Source organism: Phyllobates terribilis, unplaced genomic scaffold (assembly GCF_046119375.1).
Source record: "Phyllobates terribilis strain yellow unplaced genomic scaffold, ASM4611937v1 Scaffold_7__3_contigs__length_470593459, whole genome shotgun sequence".
NCBI lineage: Eukaryota > Metazoa > Chordata > Amphibia > Anura > Dendrobatidae > Phyllobates > Phyllobates terribilis.
The window spans coordinates 301,519,736-301,539,851 of record NW_027362767.1 but is presented as its reverse complement, the minus strand read 5'-3'; the positions used below and the strand labels follow the sequence as shown (position 1 = coordinate 301,539,851).

At 44.6% G+C, this 20,116-nt stretch overlaps 1 protein-coding gene across 3 annotated transcripts in view; it reads right to left on the bottom strand.

Annotated features, from left to right (window-relative positions):
• LAMP2 (lysosomal associated membrane protein 2) overlaps positions 1–19,854 on the bottom strand; it is a 41,478-nt gene extending 21,624 nt beyond the window's left edge. For all 3 annotated transcript variants that reach the window (XM_073641074.1, XM_073641076.1, XM_073641075.1), the window contains exons 1-3: positions 19,701–19,854; positions 4,933–5,051; positions 4,034–4,247 (exon numbers count right to left, since the gene is read on the bottom strand). In XM_073641074.1, coding sequence (XP_073497175.1) covers positions 4,034–4,247; positions 4,933–5,051; positions 19,701–19,746 — 379 coding nt within the window. In that variant the 5' untranslated portion in view covers positions 19,747–19,854. The remainder of the gene's footprint in view (positions 1–4,033; positions 4,248–4,932; positions 5,052–19,700) is intronic.
• Between the last annotated feature and the right edge of the window lie 262 nt (positions 19,855–20,116).

Below are 20,116 nucleotides of genomic sequence, written 5' to 3'. Positions count from 1 at the left end.
TATTACATCCTGTGAAGAGCTCAACATGAAAAATTCGGTGAAAGGTGCCCATGCTTGCTGTGGGGAAAGGGACTGACAAATCTAGTCCCCCCCCCCCCTCCCCCCACCATACACACACTCTTCCTGATTGGTTTCTGCACAGTAACTCCCCGCTCAGGTCCCGGGCTATATTGCACAGTAACTCCCCGCTCAGGTCCCGGGCTATATTGCACAGTAACTCCCCGCTCAGGTCCCGGGCTATATTGCACAGTAACTCCCCGCTCAGGTCCCGGGCTATATTGCACAGTAACTCCCCGCTCAGGTCCCGGGCTATATTGCACAGTAACTCCCCGCTCAGGTCCCGGGCTATATTGCACAGTAACTCGCCGCTCAGGTCCCGGGCTATATTGCACAGTAACTCGCCGCTCAGGTCCCGGGCTATATTGCACAGTAACTCGCCGCTCAGGTCCCGGGCTATATTGCACAGTAACTCGCCGCTCAGGTCCCGGGCTATATTGCACAGTAACTCGCCGCTCAGGTCCCGGGCTATATTGCACAGTAACTCGCCGCTCAGGTCCCGGGCTATATTGCACAGTAACTCGCCGCTCAGGTCCCGGGCTATATTGCACAGTAACTCGCCGCTCAGGTCCCGGGCTATATTGCACAGTAACTCGCCGCTCAGGTCCCAGGCTATATTGCACATGTCATTTATTATTAACAAGTAAAAGCAGCACACATGGATTAAATGAAAGGGAATAAACCCCACTGCAAGCCTATGGTAGTCAATGTGCTCCAGGACCCTTCATCGGTAGTAAACCGTTCACAAGTGTTGCTCATACCTAGATATGCCAGTTCTTACTTCTAGCAAGCCACAGCCCTAACCTCGGATTCTTTCAGGATGCAAGAAATTACTTTATTATTTAATCCCTTCAACATGAGACAAAATCGGAAGATCCAAAACATGTCTACATAAATTCTTATCTAGATTTTGGAAACTTGATCAGTGTCAATCTATAGCCTGGGATCCCACTGATGTCCTACAAGAAAACATTTAAAACTCCACAATTCATGACCTCAGCATACCTAATGTTCTCTTACATATGCCCCTGCTACAATTTAAGAACTGTTCTCGCTCATATAAAACGTGATCTAAAACCAGTGGTGGACTTGTTGCAAGTTGGTGGTGGACCTGTTAGCTTGTCCATGTGGACTCCAATACGCAGAAAGGACCAAACTCAAGTAGTGAGATTGCATGTATGACATCAGTACAACATTAGGCCTGGGCTCATAAGTCAAAATGTTTCTAAGCATTTTATCACAGATCATCCAGAGGAGCAACCCTGATCTGCCAGATTGATTAATCCCTATATAGATTCTGAATCTTCTGATTCGATTGCATCGAAGGGATTAAAAGTGCCTCTAGAGAGCATTAACTCTTGTATTGTTAGCTTGCAATCCTCCATCCTCCGCTTCTAGTAAACCCTGTTAGCTTCTGAGGCTGATAGTACAACATTCCTGGCATCAATGAAAGGGATTAGATGACGGAGCTGTGGCTCGATATATGCCGCTCTTCCTTCTAGGTATGAGCGACACTCACTAATGTTTAGACCCGACAGAGGCTACTGTAGTCGCACAGGGGATTTTATGCCATTTCACTTTCAGAGAGAAAAAAAGAAAAGAAAAAAAAAAAAAAAACACGGAGCAGGCAGATCTCCACCTTCACCAAATCAGTGTTGAATCCTTCTTCCATAACCTCCATATATAAAGCTAACGTTTATTTTTGAGTTTGCGTAAATATAAATATCCCAAAACACTGATACTATACTATGGTAAATCCACTTTACAGACAGGTATACATCCCAATAATAGAAATTATGTTCTTTTACACAACACATTTAGCATTTTATCAATTGCAAAAAAAAAACACCACAACTAAATCCTATGTATTTGTAATATATAATATGCATCTTATGTTTCCTGATCTATGACATTACCCCCCCCCCCCCCCCTCACTCCAACAAGCTGCTTTTATCAGTTTGCCATGTCATTTCCTTCAGGTAACTCAATGGAGGAGCTATGGCATCATGACAAGCACGCAGAACAGCCAGAGTCCCAGTTCCAAGAACCATTTTCCCGGTCCTGTGCTGTCAGGTCCTTGGCTTGTTATATCACATGACCAGGACATTTGTTTATTCAATGGAAGTAAATCTGGCATGCAGTCATTTCATGGGAGCCTTCAGAGATCTTGAAGCCAGTACAGAATTGATATAGATAGAGACACACACACACACACACACACACACACAGTACAGACCAAAAGTTTGGACACACCTTCTCATTTAAAGATTTTTCTGTAATTTCATGACTGAAAATTGTACAGTCACACTGAAGACATCAAAACTATGAATTAACACATGTGGAATTATATACTTAACAAAAAAGTGTGAAACAACTGAAAATATGTCTTATATTCTAGGTTCTTCAAAGTCGCCACCTTTTGCTTTGATGACTGCTTTGCACACTCTTGGCATTCTCTTGATGAGCTTCAAGAGGTAGTCACCGGAAATGGTCTTCCAACAATCTTGAAGGAGTTCCCAGAGATGCTTAGCACTTGTTGGCCCTTTTGCCTTCACTCTGCGGTCCAGCTCACCCCAAACCATCTCGATTGGGTTCAGGTCTGGTGACTGTGGAGGCCAGGTCATCTGGTGTAGCACCCCATCACTATCCTTCTTGGTCAAATAGCCCTTACACAGCCTGGAGGTGTGTTTGGGGTCATTGTCCTGTTGAAAAATAAATGGTCCAGCTAAAAGCAAACCGGATGGAATAGCATGCCGCTGCGGTAGCCATGCTGGTTCAGTATGCCTTCAATTTTTAATAAATCCCCAACAGTGTCACCAGCAAAGCACCCCCACACCATCACACCTCCTCCTCCATGCTTCACGGTGGGAACCAGGCATGTAGAGTCCATCCGTTCACCTTTTCTGCGTCGCACATGACACGGTGGTTGGAACCAAAGATCTCTAATTTGGACTCATCAGACCAAAGCACAGATTTCCACTGGTCTAATGTCCATTCCTTGTGTTCTTTAGCCCAAACAAGTCTCTTCTGCTTGTTGCCTGTCCTTAGCAGTGGTTTCCTAGCAGCTATTTTACCATGAAGGCCTGCTGCACAAAGTCTCCTCTTAACAGTTGTTGTAGAGATGTGTCTGCTGCTAGAACTCTGTGTGGCATTGACCTGGTCTCTAATCTGAGCTGCTGTTAACCTGCGATTTCTGAGGCTAGTGACTCGGATAAACTTATCCTCAGAAGCAGAGGTGACTCTTGGTCTTCTTTTCCTGGTGCGGTCCTCATGTGAGCCTGTTTCTTTGTAGCGATTGATGGTTTTTGCAACTGCACTTGGGGACACATTCAAAGTTTTCCCAATTTTTCGCACTGACTGACCTTCATTTCTTAAAATAATGATGGCCACTCATTTTTCTTTACTTGGAATTTGTATTATTGCAAGAAAAAAGCAGCTAACAGTCTATTCAGTAGGACTATCAGCTGTGTATCCACCTGACTTCTGCACAACACAACTGATGGTCCCAACCCCATTTATAAGGCAAGAAATCCCACTTATTAAACCTGACAGGGCACACCTGTGAAGTGAAAACCATTTCCGGTGACTACCTCTTGAAGCTCATCAAGAGAATGCCAAGAGTGTGCAAAGCAGTCCTCAAAGCAAAAGGTGGCTACTTTGAAGAACCTAGAATAGAAGACATATTTTTAGTTGTTTCGCACTTTTTTGTTAAGTATATAATTCCACATGTGTTAATGCATAGTTTTGATGCCTTCAGTGTGAATGTACAATTTTCATAGTCATGAAAATACAGAAAAATCTTTAAATGAGAATGTGTGTCCAAACTTTTGGTCTGTACTGTATAAAAAAAAATTACTGCAAAGTCATGAAACGTGCCATAATTCAATGGATAAGCCGTTTGGGATTAAACTGGAATACCCCCTTTAAAAAGACATAGAATGCATTCATCATAGCTTGTGCCAAGTAAAGCAGTTACCTTTTCTTTTGGCGTCTGGAAAGAGCGTGCTGTCGTTAGTATTGTAGGTGAAGACGATCACGTCGATACTGTACACCGTGCTATTCCTGGAGAAGTTCACACTCCACGAATGGTTGTTCTTAAAGTTAACCACCAACAAGGCCGCTCCCTCACCACTGCCACACGTACTGCCAAGGGTAGTCACATCATCCGGAGCGACAAAGGTTCTATTGCTCTGAAGGAAAAAGGAAACATTTAAAAAGGGGCCTTCCTCCATTTTCTAAAAAGGACTGGTGGGGAACATGATCAACTGTAGACATAGAGACAATTTTCTAAACATCTCGCAGCATGGAGTATGAGCACCACATGGAGAGATGCTCGCATTTACACCACTTGGTTGCTATTAATGGTTGTCTGAGGAATGTTGTTCCAAGCTGAATGCACTTTGGCAAATCATCAAGATCTGCTGTTGGCAGCTTCCTTTGCAATTGTTGACCAATGATGTCCCAGATGTGCTCGATGGGAGTCAAGTCCAGAGACGCTGCAGACCAGTCACTGGTTTACGTCTCGCACAGGCTGCTCGCAGTAGTTGGAGCAATTTATGGCCTGGTTGTTGTGTAGGAAACATCTTCTGGGACTCATGTTCCCTTGTGAAGGCCTCCTCATGGCAAACAGCTACCAAAGCATAGAAGTGCAGAGATTTCTAAGTATAGCAATCATACCCCATATTAAACAAAATCGAGATGTTTACAAAAGTGTGTTTCCATTTTTTCACCATATGTACATCATTAACATGTCTATTCATCCTGGGATTTCCATAAATCCTTGACATTTCTATTTTGGTGTAGCAATACCCATGCTGAAGGATGCACCATGACCCTAGCTTTGCCATTCCTGGTGAGATTAGGTGACAGACTTACATTGGTGCCGCTCTCCGTTTCATATTTTATGGTGAAGTTCACACTCAGGCTGGCGTGTATACAGGTATGGTTGGAGTCATCTTTTACTTGGACTTCAAAAGCTTCTGATGTCATGAGCCCTGGTGAAGAAGACAAAGTGTCAGTCACATGTGACAACGATACATAATTGGATTAAGTAGCTACATGATAATTTGTGTCCCCCCCAAGTGCTCAGTCTATATCTGCTCACTCATCCAACACCGTAGTATAGAGAGGAAGATGAAGTCTTACAATGGAAGAAATGTCCTGTGAGAGTCTGAGAAATGGAAACCAGTCCTAAGCACTATGCAAACAGTGGGTTAATTTAAAAAAAAAAAAAACCACAACCCTACAACTATGTATTATAACACAGAGTCCAGAGCAGTAGTCTCCATGTCCCAATATCCAGTGCAGCGTCTGGGCTAAAATTTTGGAGATGATCTCCCCAGAGACAACGCACATTATAAATCCCAACATTTAGGAGAATTTTCAGCTTTTCTTCCCAATAAAACTTAAAGTCTGTCCCCAGGTTTTTGCAACCTAATCTGAGAGCAGCATAATGTAGAGACAGAGACCCTGATTCCAGCAATGTGTCACTTACTGAGCTGCTTGCTGTTTTGATAAAAAAAAAATCACTATTTTTATCAGCGGGAGATCACTAGAGGACTCGTAAACCTGCTGCCAGGTAGTCCTCCATATTCATGAGCTCTAGATAACCACATCAACCACTACTCTGCAGCTTTCTGCCTATGCACAGTGTCCACAAAAAGATGCTTAACAGTGGTGTGGGCGGATTATACAGAGCTCAGCATCTAGAAAACTGCAAGATCTGAGGCAGAAAAAAAAAATACATACAGATGAAACCAGAAGTTTACATACAGTGGGGGAAATAAGTATTTGATACCTTGCTGTTTTTGTAAGTTTGCCCACTGACAAAGACAGGAACAGTCTAATTTTAAGGGTAGGTTAATTCTAACAATGAGAGATAGAATATCCCCCCCCCCCCAAAAAAAAAAAGAAAAATCACATTGTATAAATTAGATAAATTTGCATTTTGCAGTGAGAAATAAGTATTTGATTCCTCTGGCAAGCACTTAATACTTGGTGGCAAAACCCTTGTTGGCAAGCACAGCAGTCAGACGTTTTTTGTAGATGATGAGGGTTGCGCACATGTCAGGAGGAATTTTGGTCCACTCCTCTTTGCAGATCATCTCTAAATCATTAAGATTTTGAGGCTGTCACTTGGCAACTCGGAGGTTCAACTCCCTCGATATGTTTTCTATGGGATTAAGGTCTGGAGACTGGCTAGGCCACTCCATGACCTTACTGTGCTTTTTGAGCCACTCCTTTGTAATCTTGGCTGCATGTTTTGGGTCATTGTCTTGCTGGAAGACCCAGCCACGACCCATCTTCATTGGTCTTACTGAGGGAAGGAGGTTGTTGGCCAAAATCTCGCAGTACATGATCCCACCCATCTTCTCTTCAGTATGGTGCAGTCGTCATGTCCCCTTTGCAGAAAAGCACCCCCAAAGTATAATTTTCCCCCACCATGCTTCACGGTTGGGATGATGTTCTTAGGGTTGTACTCATCCTTCTTCCTCCAAACACAGCGAGTTGAGTTAATGCCAAAGAGCTCGATTTTTGTCTCCTCTGACCACAGCACCTTTTCCCAATAACTCACAGAATCATCCAGGTGTTCATTGGCAAACTTCAGACGGGCCTGCACATGTGCCTTCTTGAGCAGGGGGACCTTGCGGGCACTGCAGGATTTTAAACCTTTAAGGCGTAATGTGTTACCAATGGTTTTCTTGGTGACTGTGGTCCCAGCTGCCTGGAGATCATTAACAAGTTCCCCCCCGTGTAGTTTTAGGCTGATCTCTCACCTTCTTCATGATCAAGGATACTCCACAAGGTAAGATTTTGCATGGTGCTCCAGATCGATGTCGATTGACAGTCATTTTGTATTTCTTCCATTTTCTTACTATTGCACCAACAGTTGTCTCCTTCTCACCCAGCGTCTTACTTATGGTTTTGTATGCCATTCCAGCTTTGTGCAGGTCTATGATCTTGTCACTGACATCCTTAGAAAGCGCTTTGGTCTTGCCCATGTTGTAGAGGTTAGAGGCTGACAGTCTGTGGACAGGAGTCTTTTATACAGGTGACTTTGTAAGACAGTTGTCTTTAATACAGGTAACAAGTTGATTAGAAGCGTCTAACTGGTCTGTAGGAGCCAGAACTCAATGGTTTGTAGGGGATCAAATACTTATTTCTCACTGCAAATAAATGTATCTGATTTATACAATGTGATTTTCTTGATTTTTATTTTTGGATATTCTCTCTCTCAATGTTAAAATTAACCTTCCCTTAAAATTATAGACTGTTCATGTCAGTCAGTGGGCAAACTTACAAAAACAGCAAGGGATCAATTATTTCCTCCACTGTATGCATGTTTTTCTCAATATCTGACATGGAATCAGAATAAACCTCTCTTGTTTTAGGTCAATTAGGATTACTATAATTTAATAATTGCCAAATGCCAGAATAAGAGAGCATGTTAAGGCATTTTTATTACTTACTGCAACGTGAAAAGTTTACATACACTAAGATTACTATGCCTTTAAACAATTCTGGACTGCCCACATGATGAAGTCATGTGGTTGGAAGCTTCTGATAGACAAAAGAATGGTCTATTCTCATCAGATCTACATCCACAGGTGTGCACCACCAAATAGTCATGTAAGATAGGGAAAGGGGAAAGTAGGAAAAGTGTGGATATAAAGAAATATAAAATGCATAAACTTTATTGATTAATTAAAATCCTATAGATGTAAAATTGCTCATGCATCTATAGATGCATATAAGGTAACCACCTACTGATAGAAAAAGTGGTACCCACTAATAGATCTGGCTGGATGTAGTGTAGGGCAAATTATGGGACACCTCTGTCAAGTCCCACTGATGTAGGACCGAGGTTAATATATATATATATATATATATATATATAAAAATCCAGTTGTTTTAAGTATTGTAACAGTGGGAGATATCAGACATCAGCACTCACTCTCTGCTCAATCACACAATTGCACAGTATATGTATTTAGACTGCTTATTAATGAGCCGCCACTGCTCAAAATCATGGGCAGGAGGAGATCACACTGTCAAGCGATCGTCTCCTCTGTTACACTGAGGAGCCGTCCGCTGCCCCGAGCGACTCCTCACATGTCAGAGGTTAATGATCACACTGTAATTCAGCCTGTCCAGCTGTACGGTTGATCGCCTGAGTGAGGAATAATCTATTATCCCCTGTCTCATTCCCTGCACACACGTGCCGGCATGCCCAGCACAAACAGCTGATCGCTGCAGTGTGGAGCAGTCCGCTGTCTCGTAGCTGCACACGTGTTTGATGCGTCCGACTCAGACAGCCGAACACTGCGGTTATACTCTTTATAATCGCCGGTATACCGGCTTTTTCCTAAGGGTATACCGGCGAAACGCGCGTCAGGGAACTTATCTGAGCTGCACGATAGTGTAGAGGGGAATGAGAATTAACCCTAGGGATATGCACATTATGGCGGCATTTCAATAATAGGGAGAACTGTGTCAGCACTCTTAGCTGTAGCGGATTATAAAGAGTATAACCGCAGTGTTCGGCTGTCTGAGTCGGACGCATCAAACACGTGTGCAGCTATGAGACAGCGGACTGCTCCACACTGCAGCGATCAGCTGTTTGTGCTGGGCATGCCGGCACGTGTGTGCAGGGAATGAGACAGGGGATAATAGATTATTCCTCACTCAGGCGATCAACCGTACAGCTGGACAGGCTGAATTACAGTGTGATCATTCACCTCTGACATGTGAGGAGTCGCTCGGGGCAGCGGACGGCTCCTCAGTGTAACAGAGGAGACGATCGCTTGACAGTGTGATCTCCTCCTGCCCATGATTTTGAGCAGTGGCGGCTCATTAATAAGCAGTCTAAATACATATACTGTGCAATTGTGTGATTGAGCAGAGAGTGAGTGCTGATGTCTGATATCTCCCACTGTTACAATACTTAAAACTGGATTTTTGCAAATATATATATATATCCGTCAGGTGCTGAATAGTAATGCCCTAAGGCAGACTTATACATGTACATTTTGCTACATAGCAATATATATTTTCAACTTTAATTGTTCCACCTGACATTCATATTTAGGCTATTCCAATATATGGGGATATCACACACACACACACAACCTCGGTCCTACATTAGAGGGACTTGACTGAGGTGTCCCATAATTTGCCCTACACTACATCCAGCCAGATCTATTAGTGGGTACCACTTTTTCTATCAGTAGGTGGTTACCTTATATGCATCTATAGATGCATGAGCAATTTTACATCTATAGGATTTTAATTAATCAATAAAGTTTATGCATTTTATATTTCTTTATATCCACACTTTTCCTACTTTCCCCTTTCCCTATCTTACAAAGCTACTGATAGACACACACCTGTGGATGTATTTTAATGCACACCTGAAACACACTGCTTCTTTGTGTAGCATCATGGGAAAGTAAAGAAATCAGCCAAGATATCAGGAAGAGAATTGCAGACTTGCACAAGTCTGGCTCATCCTTGGGTACAATTTCAAGATACTTGAAGGTGCCTCGTTCATCTGTACAAACAATTATACACAAGTACAAACAAGATGGGAATGTCCAGCCATCATACTACTCAGTAAGGAGACGGGTTCTGTGTCCCAGAGATTAACGTGCTTTGGTCCGACATGTGCATATCAACCCAAGGACAAAAGCAAAAGATCTGTCAAAGATTGTGTCAATATCCACAGTGAAACGAGTACTGTATCAACATGGGCTGAAAGGCCACTCTGCCAGGAAGAAGCCATTACTCCAAAAGAAACCTAAAAAAGACAGATTAATGTTTGGAAATGCACACAGGAACAAAGACCTTAATGTTTGGAGACATGTCCTGTGGTCTGATGAAACTAAAATTCAACTTCTTGGGCATAATGCTGGAATGTCTGTATCCTCTTTTGCTTCCTCCACTGCCCAGGAGATGTGGTGTGATCAGACCATGTTCCTGCACGGTCAGACACAGCCATTACACAGTACACAGCAGGGGAACATTTATACAAGGTGGTCCAAAAGTAGGTAGACAGAAAGTGTAATAAGGTTATGAAGGGGGAGATTTATCAAACATGGTGTAAAAAGTGATTATGTGGAGTGATGAAGCTTCTTTCAAATTATCCGGCCATATTAACCCCTTTACAACCCAAGGTGGTTTGCACGTTAATGACCGGGCCAATTTTTACAATTCTGACCACTGTCACTTTATGAGGTAATTACTCTGGAACGCTTCAACGGAACCCCCTGATTCTGAGACTGTTTTTTAGTGACATATTGTACTTCATGATTGTGGTAAAATTTCTTCGATATCACTTGCGTTTATTTGTGAAAAAAACAGAAATTTGGCAAAAATGTTGCAATTTTCAAAATTTGAATTTTTATGCCCTTAAATCAGAGCGATATGTCACACAAAATAGTTAATAAATAACATTTCCCACATGTCTACTTTACATCAGCACAATTTTGGAACCAAAATTTTTTTTTGTTAGGGAGCTATAAGGGTTAAAAGTTGACCAGCGATTTCTCATTTTTCCAACAAAATTTACAAAACCATTTTTTTTTAGGGACATCACATTTGAAGACACTTTGAGGGGTCTTTATGACAGAAAATACCCAAAAGTGACACCATTCTAAAAACTGCACCCCTCAAGGTACTCAAAACCACATTCAAGAACTTTATTAACCCTTCAGGTGCTTCACAGGAATTTTTGGAATGTGGAAGAAAAAAAATGAACATTTAACTTTTCACAAAAATGTTACTTTAGACCCAATATTTTTTATTTTCGCAGAGGTAACAGGAAAAAATGGACCCCAAAATTTGTTGTGCAATTTCCCCTGGGCACGCAGATACCCCATATGTGAGGAAAAACCACTGTTTGGCCGTAGGGCTCGGAAGGGAAGGAGCGCCATTTGACTTTTTGATTGTAAAATTTGCTTGAATAATTAGCAGATGCCATGTTGCGTTTGGAGCGCCCCTGATGTGCCTAAACAGTGGAAACCCCCCACAAGTGACCCCATTTTGGAAACTAGACCCCCCAAGGCACCTATCTAGATGCATAGTGAGAACTTGGAACCCCCAGGTGCTTCACAAATTGATTCGTAAAAATGAAAAAGTATTTTTTTTTCCACTTTTTCATTTTTACGAATCAATTTTTGAAGCACCTGAGGGTTCCAAGTGCTCACTATGCATCTAGATAGGTGCCTTGGGGGGTCTAGTTTCCAAAATGGGGTCACTTGTGGGGGAGCTCCACTGTTTAGGCACATCAGGGGCTCTCCAAACGCAACATGGTGTCCGCTAACAATTTGAGCCGATTTTCCATTCAATTTGTTAGCGGACACCATGTCGCGTTTGGAGAGCCCCTGATGTGCCTAAACAATGGAGCTCCCCCACAAGTGACCCCATTTTGGAAACTAGACCCCTCAAGGATTTTATTGAGGGGTATAGCGAACATTTTGAACCCAGAGGTACGATACAGAATTTGATAACATTAGGTCATCATATTGAATAAGTTGTCATTACTCTTGAGCGCAAGAGCTCGCTACTTGAGTTTGCATCGGGTACTCAGGTATGCACCATGTATCACGGGTGCTCAAGTGAAATGCTCGAGTCCCCGCCCGCATGTTTCACGGTTATTAGACACCCCCAAAAAAACATGTGGGGATCGCTCGTGCATGGCAGGCAATCCCCGCGAGGTTTTTTTGGCCGTGAAGCATATGGGGCAGAGACTAGAGCACCCGCGATACTCAGTGCATACCCGAGCACCCGATGCAAACGCAAGTAGCGAGCACTTGCGCTCAATACTAGTCGCCATATCGTCATTTTTTTTTTTTTTCCAATGTAAAAAAAAAAAAAAAAAAAAAAAAACAACCCCAACCCCAGCCCTAGCGTTTATTTTTTACGCCATTCCTCATGCGGTATAAGTGATGAGATTACTTTATTCTTGGGGTCGGTGCAATTACAGCGATACCAGAATCATATTGGGTTTTTATGATTGACAGCTGTCACACACTAAAAGACACATTTGGTAAAATCTAGTTTTTGCATCGCCATATTTTGGCCGACAGTCATGTGACGGCTTGTTTTTTTGCGGGATGAGTTGATGTTTTTATTGGTGCCATTTTCAGGCACGTGACATATTTTGATCGCTTTCTATTCCTATTTTTGGGAGGCAGAATAAACAAAAACCAACAATTCAGGAATTGTGTTTTTACATTTTTTTATTCTGTTCCACGTGTGGTAACATTGATAAGGCAGCTTTATTTTTCAGGTCAGTACGTTTACAGCGGTACCACATTTATATAGTTTTTCTATGTTTTGGCGCTTTTACAGAGTAAAAGCTATTTTATAGAAAAAGTTATTTTTTTGCATTGCTTTATTCTGAGAGCTATAACTGATTTTTCGGATGATGGAGCTGTATGGTGGCTTGTTTTTTGCGGGATGAGATGACGTTTTCAGCGGTACCATTTTTATTTATATTGTCTTTTTGATCGCGTGTTATTCCATTTTTTGTTTGGCGGTATGATGATAAAGCATTGTTTTTTGCTTTGTTTTTTATTTTTTTTTACCGTGTTCACTGAAGGGTTAACTAGTGGAACAGTTTTCTAGGTCATGTCGTTACGGACGCGGCGATACCAAATATGTGTACTTTTATTGTTTTTTTTTTTTCCATAATATTTATTGATGGGTACATTATATTTTTATTTTTAGTGGATTATTTTTTTTATTTTTTTAATATTTTTACAATTTTATTTATTTTTTTCACTTTCAGACAGTTTTTTTACTTTTTCACTTTGTCCCACTATGGGACTTTCACTTTTTTTATTCTGATCGCCTGCATGGCACAGGAATGCAGCACCATCCCTGTGCCATGCAGGCTGTCAGCGCTGGACAGGGAGAAGATTGTTTGGAGATGCACTGCGCATGTCCAAACAATCTTCCTGCTGTCTGGTGACCCGGATGTTGTCATGACTACATCGGGTCGTCATGGCAACACCAGGGAAGCCGCGGCAGACATCGCTGGAAGCCGGAAGAGGAGGTGAGTATCGGCGATCACCTCCCCTTGCCTCCGCAATGCTGCGATCGACTTCGATCGCAGCATTGCGGGGGTTAATGTGCTGGGATTGGTGCAGGACCGCTCCCTGCACATAGTATCGGGTGTCAGCTGTGACAATCAGCTGACACCCGGCGGCGATCGCACAAGCACAGCCTGTGTGCGCGCGCGATCGCCATGACGTACTAATACGGGTCTGGCTCTTAAAGCCCAGGGCACAGACGCGTATTAGTACGTCATGGGCTTTAAAGGGGTTAACAGACATAATTTTATTTACTGGTATAATGAGAATATGCATTTAACATTAGAGCAACAACTAAATGAGCCTGGTGTCAATGTCTGGGGTGGTATTTCAAGTTTTGGTGTTTTAGGACCAATATTTTTTGATGGAACAGTCACAGGAGATAAGTATCTCGAAATTCTGATGAATCAAGTTGTTCCCCAGTTACAGCAACAGCCTAATTCACATGACCTTTAGTTCCAACAAGATGGGGCCCCTCCACATTATTCAAGAGTAGTCCGCAAGTAACTTGATGAAACATTTCCTAATAAATGGATTGGGCGAAGATGCCCACTTGATTGGCCGGCACGTTCACCAGACTTGACCCCAATGGATTTTTTCTTTTGGGGAGTACTCAAGGACAAAGTTTATAGTCGAAAACCAAAAAGTGTCAGTGATTTGAAAAATTACATAAGAGATGCATTTCAAGAAATTAATACCCAAAGAGACTTGTGCAAAAAAGTTTGTCGAAGCTTAAGAGGCAAAGCTGTGCAAATTGTAATGGAAAACAGTTTGAGCCCCTGCGTTGATAAAAGTTAAGGGCTTTTGTATTATTGTTCATAATAAAATTTAATTGTCAATGTTATGCTTGTGTTAGTAAATATAATTTTATTAAAAAAAAACAAAATTAAATGTTATTTTCTGTCCACCTACTTTTGGACCACCCCGTATATATGTTCCTCTGCTGAGAAACATCAAAATTGGGCAAGTTATTATTGCAAGATGTACTGATTAAAATTAACTTTGTAGGAAAACCCATTTAAGCGTTTTATCTACATCAGGCAAAAAGGAATATAATCCCAGATAATCTCCCACCACAGCATTCACAGCCAAAGGACAGAGTCACTTGACCTGTTGCCTCCATCCCTGGCAGGATTTTATCACAATCTACAGTATGTGGAAATCCAATTTGCAGTCATTTTTTGCACAGATTTATGACAACACTAATATTTTTAAAACTGCAGGGTACATTCAACTCCATGGGTTTTGATCGCGGAAACCAACATTATAGAAATTGACAAAATAACTACGGTAAATGTTTTTTTTTTTTGTTTTTTTTTTTAAACACCCAGCTAAGGAAGTAACGCCATGTGCATCCATATGCACCCGGAACCTCTACCGGCCATATGCCAGTTACTTCTTTGGAGGAGACAGCAGCAGTATTTCTGAAGCACTGCCTAGGCTCAGACTACAAGACTGATTAAAAGCTGCGTAGTGCCCTCCCCCGTTATGTTTTATTTATATGGCACATCACACGAGCACTCAACAGAGTTCATTCCCAACAACCCGCATTATGTTACATTAGACCTTTGCGGAATGAAATCTTATCTCCAGTCATCCCCCGGACAGCAGCTCACCCTATTGTCAACCTTCATTTTTAAGATCAGCTTTTCATAACAGTGACCAAACATACAAAGCTCACAATCAGACAGATGTGATCACCATTGGTGGAAAAAAGGAAACAAACCCTGATTATGTGATAAAAGTTGTATTTGCTAATTCTAAACTAACCACCTAAAGGGATGTCAGGATGTGTCATAGGAGCAGAGTATTGGAGTTCCTCTGGCTGTGATTTCTACCATTTATCAGGAAATGTATATATATCCATGATGTCATAGCTTCCTACCCCACAAACATGTGATGTCACATCAGCTGACCCGACCAAAACCCACTGGTAATCACACAGAAGATTAACTACACAAAACCAAGGGGTGAGGTCACCACAGCCGGCGAGACCACCAGAAGAGCTGCTGACGACAAGTGTCTACTGAATGATGGGAGTGAGACCGTTTTGTGTTCTAGAAAGATACATAACTACTTCTTTAGCCCCCTGCACGGGTCGCACATACGATACTTCTACACCTCATCCTTTTATCTCCCAATATAATTCACAATAGCAGCACCATGTGTACTACCTTTCTATATTAAGTTACATGGGAATCTGTCAGCAGCTTTTTGTTACCCCATCTGAGAGCAGCATGATGTAGGGGCAGAGTACCAGATTCCAGTGATGTGTCACTTACTGTATGGATACATACTTCATGCATGGAGCTGTACTGTGCAGAGCCGTCTGGTTTGGGTCCGACACCTGATGACAGGTTATCAATACCCGTTGAGGTATTAATGCATTCAGGTGACAATGTTCCAGCATTGTCGGCGCTAGGTCTCCCATCATATCGCTACACGAGTCCAGCGGCCAATCAGGAATTGCTATTGGGCTGCTGTGCTCTTCCAGCAGACGAATCTCAGACAAGCGGAAGAAGCAGGAGCTCACCAGCCCAATAGTGTTATGCCATGAGACCCCCCCCCCCCCCCCGACCATGCTGGAACGGTGCAGGAGGGATCTCATTTTTATTGTACAAGAAAAACTGCTTAAAAAACTTCTCTATGTTGGTTGAATCTGCAACTTTATGATTAGGCCCATTAATGCAAAAGTAACAACAAGACTCGGGTCCACGTGCCGAGGGCTAGGAGACCATGTACATGACCTACCCACTGAGAACACAGGTATTCTTAGGCTATGTTCACAGGCAGCGGTTTTTGATGCAAATTAAAAGCTTTTTTACAGTACTGACAAATGCTGAGCTTTCAGAGACTTCAGTGAGGAAGGAGACAAGCGTCTGCATGAATCTAGAACTGCAGTTTTTGAAAGCTGCAGCAGTTCAGATCTCTGTGTTTTTTGTTGAATACAGCAGACATGCGATTACAAAAGTTAAAAAAGTGCTAAAACACTGCAGAGACAGGTGTTTTGAACGTAGTATTTCACTGCAAAGAGCAGGTTTTGTCTGGAGAAGAAGAAAAAAAATGCTGCATGTGTGAACAGAGCCATATATAGAATATGTCAACAGGATTTCACACCTCAAAGACAAGTCCAGCAGTGCCTTTACACGGCTATGGTAGATCTGAAGCCTCAGTCACTCCAGCTCTATTCCCTGCCCAGTGCCATTGCCTCCTCCTGCTTGACTGACGTCAACCAGCCAAGAGAAAAAAAAAAAAAGAAAAAAGAAAAGTTATCTGCTAACAAAAAGCTCCCATCTACATGCCTTATTGGGGTGGTGCTTAGGATATTGATTTAGAGAAGAGCTACAGAGAGGACTAAGTGACTGATGTGAACCCCAGAAACGTGGTGTTAGATGCCGATTGTCTATGTTAGTGGTCAAATCTGCCAAGAAGCCATTAGTAAGGTCCTCTTAAACAGCACTTAAAGGGAATCTGTCATCCCCTGGGAGATATCAGACTTCTACTATGGACATACAGGTGATAGAAAAGTAAATCTATACTTACCTGTATGGCACATGGTAGAGGTCTGAGTGCAGAGAAATCTGTTTTTATAAACCCCGTTTTGCACAGGCTTGGCTTCCGGGGGAGAACAATCTGGGTCCTAATCATGGCTTCACGTTGGCTGCAGAGTCTTCATGTACCCTAATGTCAGGACATTAGTAGTGAGGCTGTCGAGGAGACAGTTTTCACTGCTACCATCTATTGGTCTTGGTGGTCAAGTGACTAGTTGCCAGGATACCAAAGGATGACCAGCATATGAAAAGAAATAGTGAGGCATCAGTCACACTATGTAGCCTTCAATTGTCAAGCACTAATCGCTGCACTCTGCATATGAAAGTGTTAGCCTGGAAACCATAGACAGGGCACTAGCCGTGTGCATGCGAGACAGGTGGTGCAAATTCCATATATAGTGAAACCTGAGCCATAAAAGCTATAGAAATGGAACAGATAATGCACTCACCAACAGTGTTACTTGATAATAGTCCTGTTTATTCGGGATTACACATGCGGAGTGGTGGTGCAGGTTCTAGGGTGCGGGGATAGTGGACCCGCTGAAGAGCAGGACTCGCGAGAAACGGCCGTTGTCTTCTTACCCCCGCAACCCAGAATCTGCACCACCACTCCGCATGTGTAATACCGAATAAACAGGACTATTATCAAGCAACACTGTTGGGGAGTGCATTATCTGTTCCATTTCTATAGCTTTGACATACCAAAGAACGAGGCTGCTACACATGCACATTATATACAAGCCTTCAAATGGCCAAATCAGAGTGCATCCCTGAAAAGACCACCCAACAATTAAATTTCACTCTGAAAGTACAAAAAAAATTAACTGGATCCAATAAGCAAAGAAAGAGATCCATTATAAATGGAAGAAAAACGGACGGCTGATAAACAGATGTTTTCCATAGACTTCAGTGTCAAAAAGCCAGATCCAGCAGAGATCAGTTATTTAAGAGTGTACTAAACAGTAATGTCTGCACAACTCTGCCAGCAGATAGCTGCTAATTACTGGACATGTGAACACGGCCTAAAGCTGCAGAATGACTACTGTGTGTGAACACAGCCTTATACCTGGTAGGTAAAGGATCTAATTAAAAAAGGGTCTTTTAAGGAGATGACTACCAGGAAGCCAAAAAATACATACACGTCTGCCCCCATAATCGCGTTATCATACACCTCTCCAGTCTTGAGATCCATTAAAGACATACTTGTAAATAATATGGGCGGCATACAGTATGTGGGTGTAGTGCACCTTTAAGATCATTAGCGTGGCTTCCACACTCACTGGTACGCATTAGGAGAGATTACTCATTACAGCACTAGGTGCAGACGCCGGCCTGTCCTCATGGTTTCCTGGCCCAACCAACATTTTATTCCCCATTTCTAAGAAAACACATGTAACAAGATCCTAATTACCGCTTATTCCATCTCCAGGCTCACCTGTAATATACTTACACCCTACTAATGCACCAATAACACAGGTAAGGGGGACTTATAGGGGCTCCTTCCTAATATAATCTTTCTAAGCTACAAATCCACAACAAAGGTAATAAATAAATGCCAGCTGGTTGGGGGTCCGATCACCTAGACCTCCACTTCAGTGTATGCTGGTCTCATGGTCCTCGAGCTGGAATATGTGCCCTTCTGCTCTATTCAAGGTCTCCAACTGGCCAATCCTGCTCTCCTCAACCATCATGTGTGAGGGTAAAGCCCCCCATAGTAATCAGTGGGTTCTGCCAGCCTGCCGCTAATGTGTAGGGGGGCTATAAGACACAGACTCCTCAGCAGCAGATTTCCCCTGTCCAATCATTAACTCATCTGATATATGAGGGAGTGTCAGGAGCCCCCCATAAACTGATCTCACTGGAGAATCCACCATGGGTGCCAGTCAAATTCCCAATGTGCTGCACTATCAGGCTGCCTATCATCCAGGGTTGAGTAATGACACCACGGCGGCCCCATGCCTACCCTATACGTACCCTCCATGAAGGCCCCGTGCCCGACTCTCCCCCCCCGTGCCAGACTCTCCCCCCACGGCAGCCGCCCCCGTCTCTCCCCCCACCCCCGTGCCCGACTCTCCCCCCGGCCCCACCCCCGCAGTGGCCGCCCCGTGCCCAACTCTCCCCCCGGCCCCACCCCCACAGCGGCCCCCCCTGCCCAACTCTCCCCCCGGCCCCACCCCCACAGCGGCCGCCCCGTGCCCAACTCTCCCCCCGGCCCCACCCCCACAGCGGCCGCCCCGTGCCCAACTCTCCCCCTGCCCCCGCGGCGGCCGCCCCCATGCTCGACTCTCCCCCCGGCCCCACCCCCACAGCAGCCCCCCCTGCCCAACTCTCCCCCGGCCCCACCCCCACAGCGGCCCCCCCTGCCCAACTCTCCCCCTGCCCCCGCGGCGGCCGCCCCCATGCTCGACTCTCCCCCCGGCCCCACCCCCACAGCAGCCCCCCCTGCCCAACTCTCCCCCCGGCCCCACCCCCACAGCAGCCCCCCCTGCCCAACTCTCCCCCCGGCCCCACCCCCACAGCAGCCCCCCCTGCCCAACTCTCCCCCGGCCCCACCCCCACAGCGGCCCCCCCTGCCCAACTCTCCCCCTGCCCCCGCGGCGGCCGCCCCCATGCTCGACTCTCCCCCCGGCCCCACCCCCACAGCGGCCCCCCCCTGCCCATGGCGCCCCCCCTGCCCCCGCGGCAGCCGCCCCCATGCTCGACTCTACCCCCGGCCCCACTCCCACGGCGGCCGCCCGCCCGCCCCGTGCCCAACTCTCCCCCCACCCCCACAGCGGCCCCATTCCTATACCTGCTTTGTGGTTCCTTACACCATGTGACATGCCATCAGGTGGGGGATGCGCAGGGGCACATGGAGGAGCCCCTCACACTCGGCGCCTGCCCCACTGGTCACTGACCTTTCTGTGCCGCCGGGTCTGACACCCCCAAGGGCGCCATCCCGGCTCTGCAGCAGGCAGGACCCGTAACCTTCCCCGGCCTCACCCCCTTCCCCACTTACCTAAGCCGAGCAGGCAGATGACCGCACCGCGCAGGAGCCGCTCCATCCCGGCTCAGGCCTGCACTCCTCAACGGCCGCTGTCACACTGACTGCAAGCACACAGCTGATCACATGACAGCGCCGGCCTCGCCCCCCGCCCCGGCGTCTGCGCTGTGTGTATGGTTCGTGTCAGATTGATGGACGAGGGCGGGAAGAATTTTATTTACAATTGTTACTTTCTAAAACCTCACATCTCAGTCACAGCTGGTACCTGATGTGTATTCTCAACAGTGGGCTGAACATAGAATTATACATCTCCAGGCTTTGGCTGTTCTTTTTACTGCTACGAATTAACGAATATCTGAAGTGGAAATGCGGGAGGCGACGGCAAACAAAAAGTATCGCAGGTGCCAGTAACTGCTGAGTCAGAAGAGCTT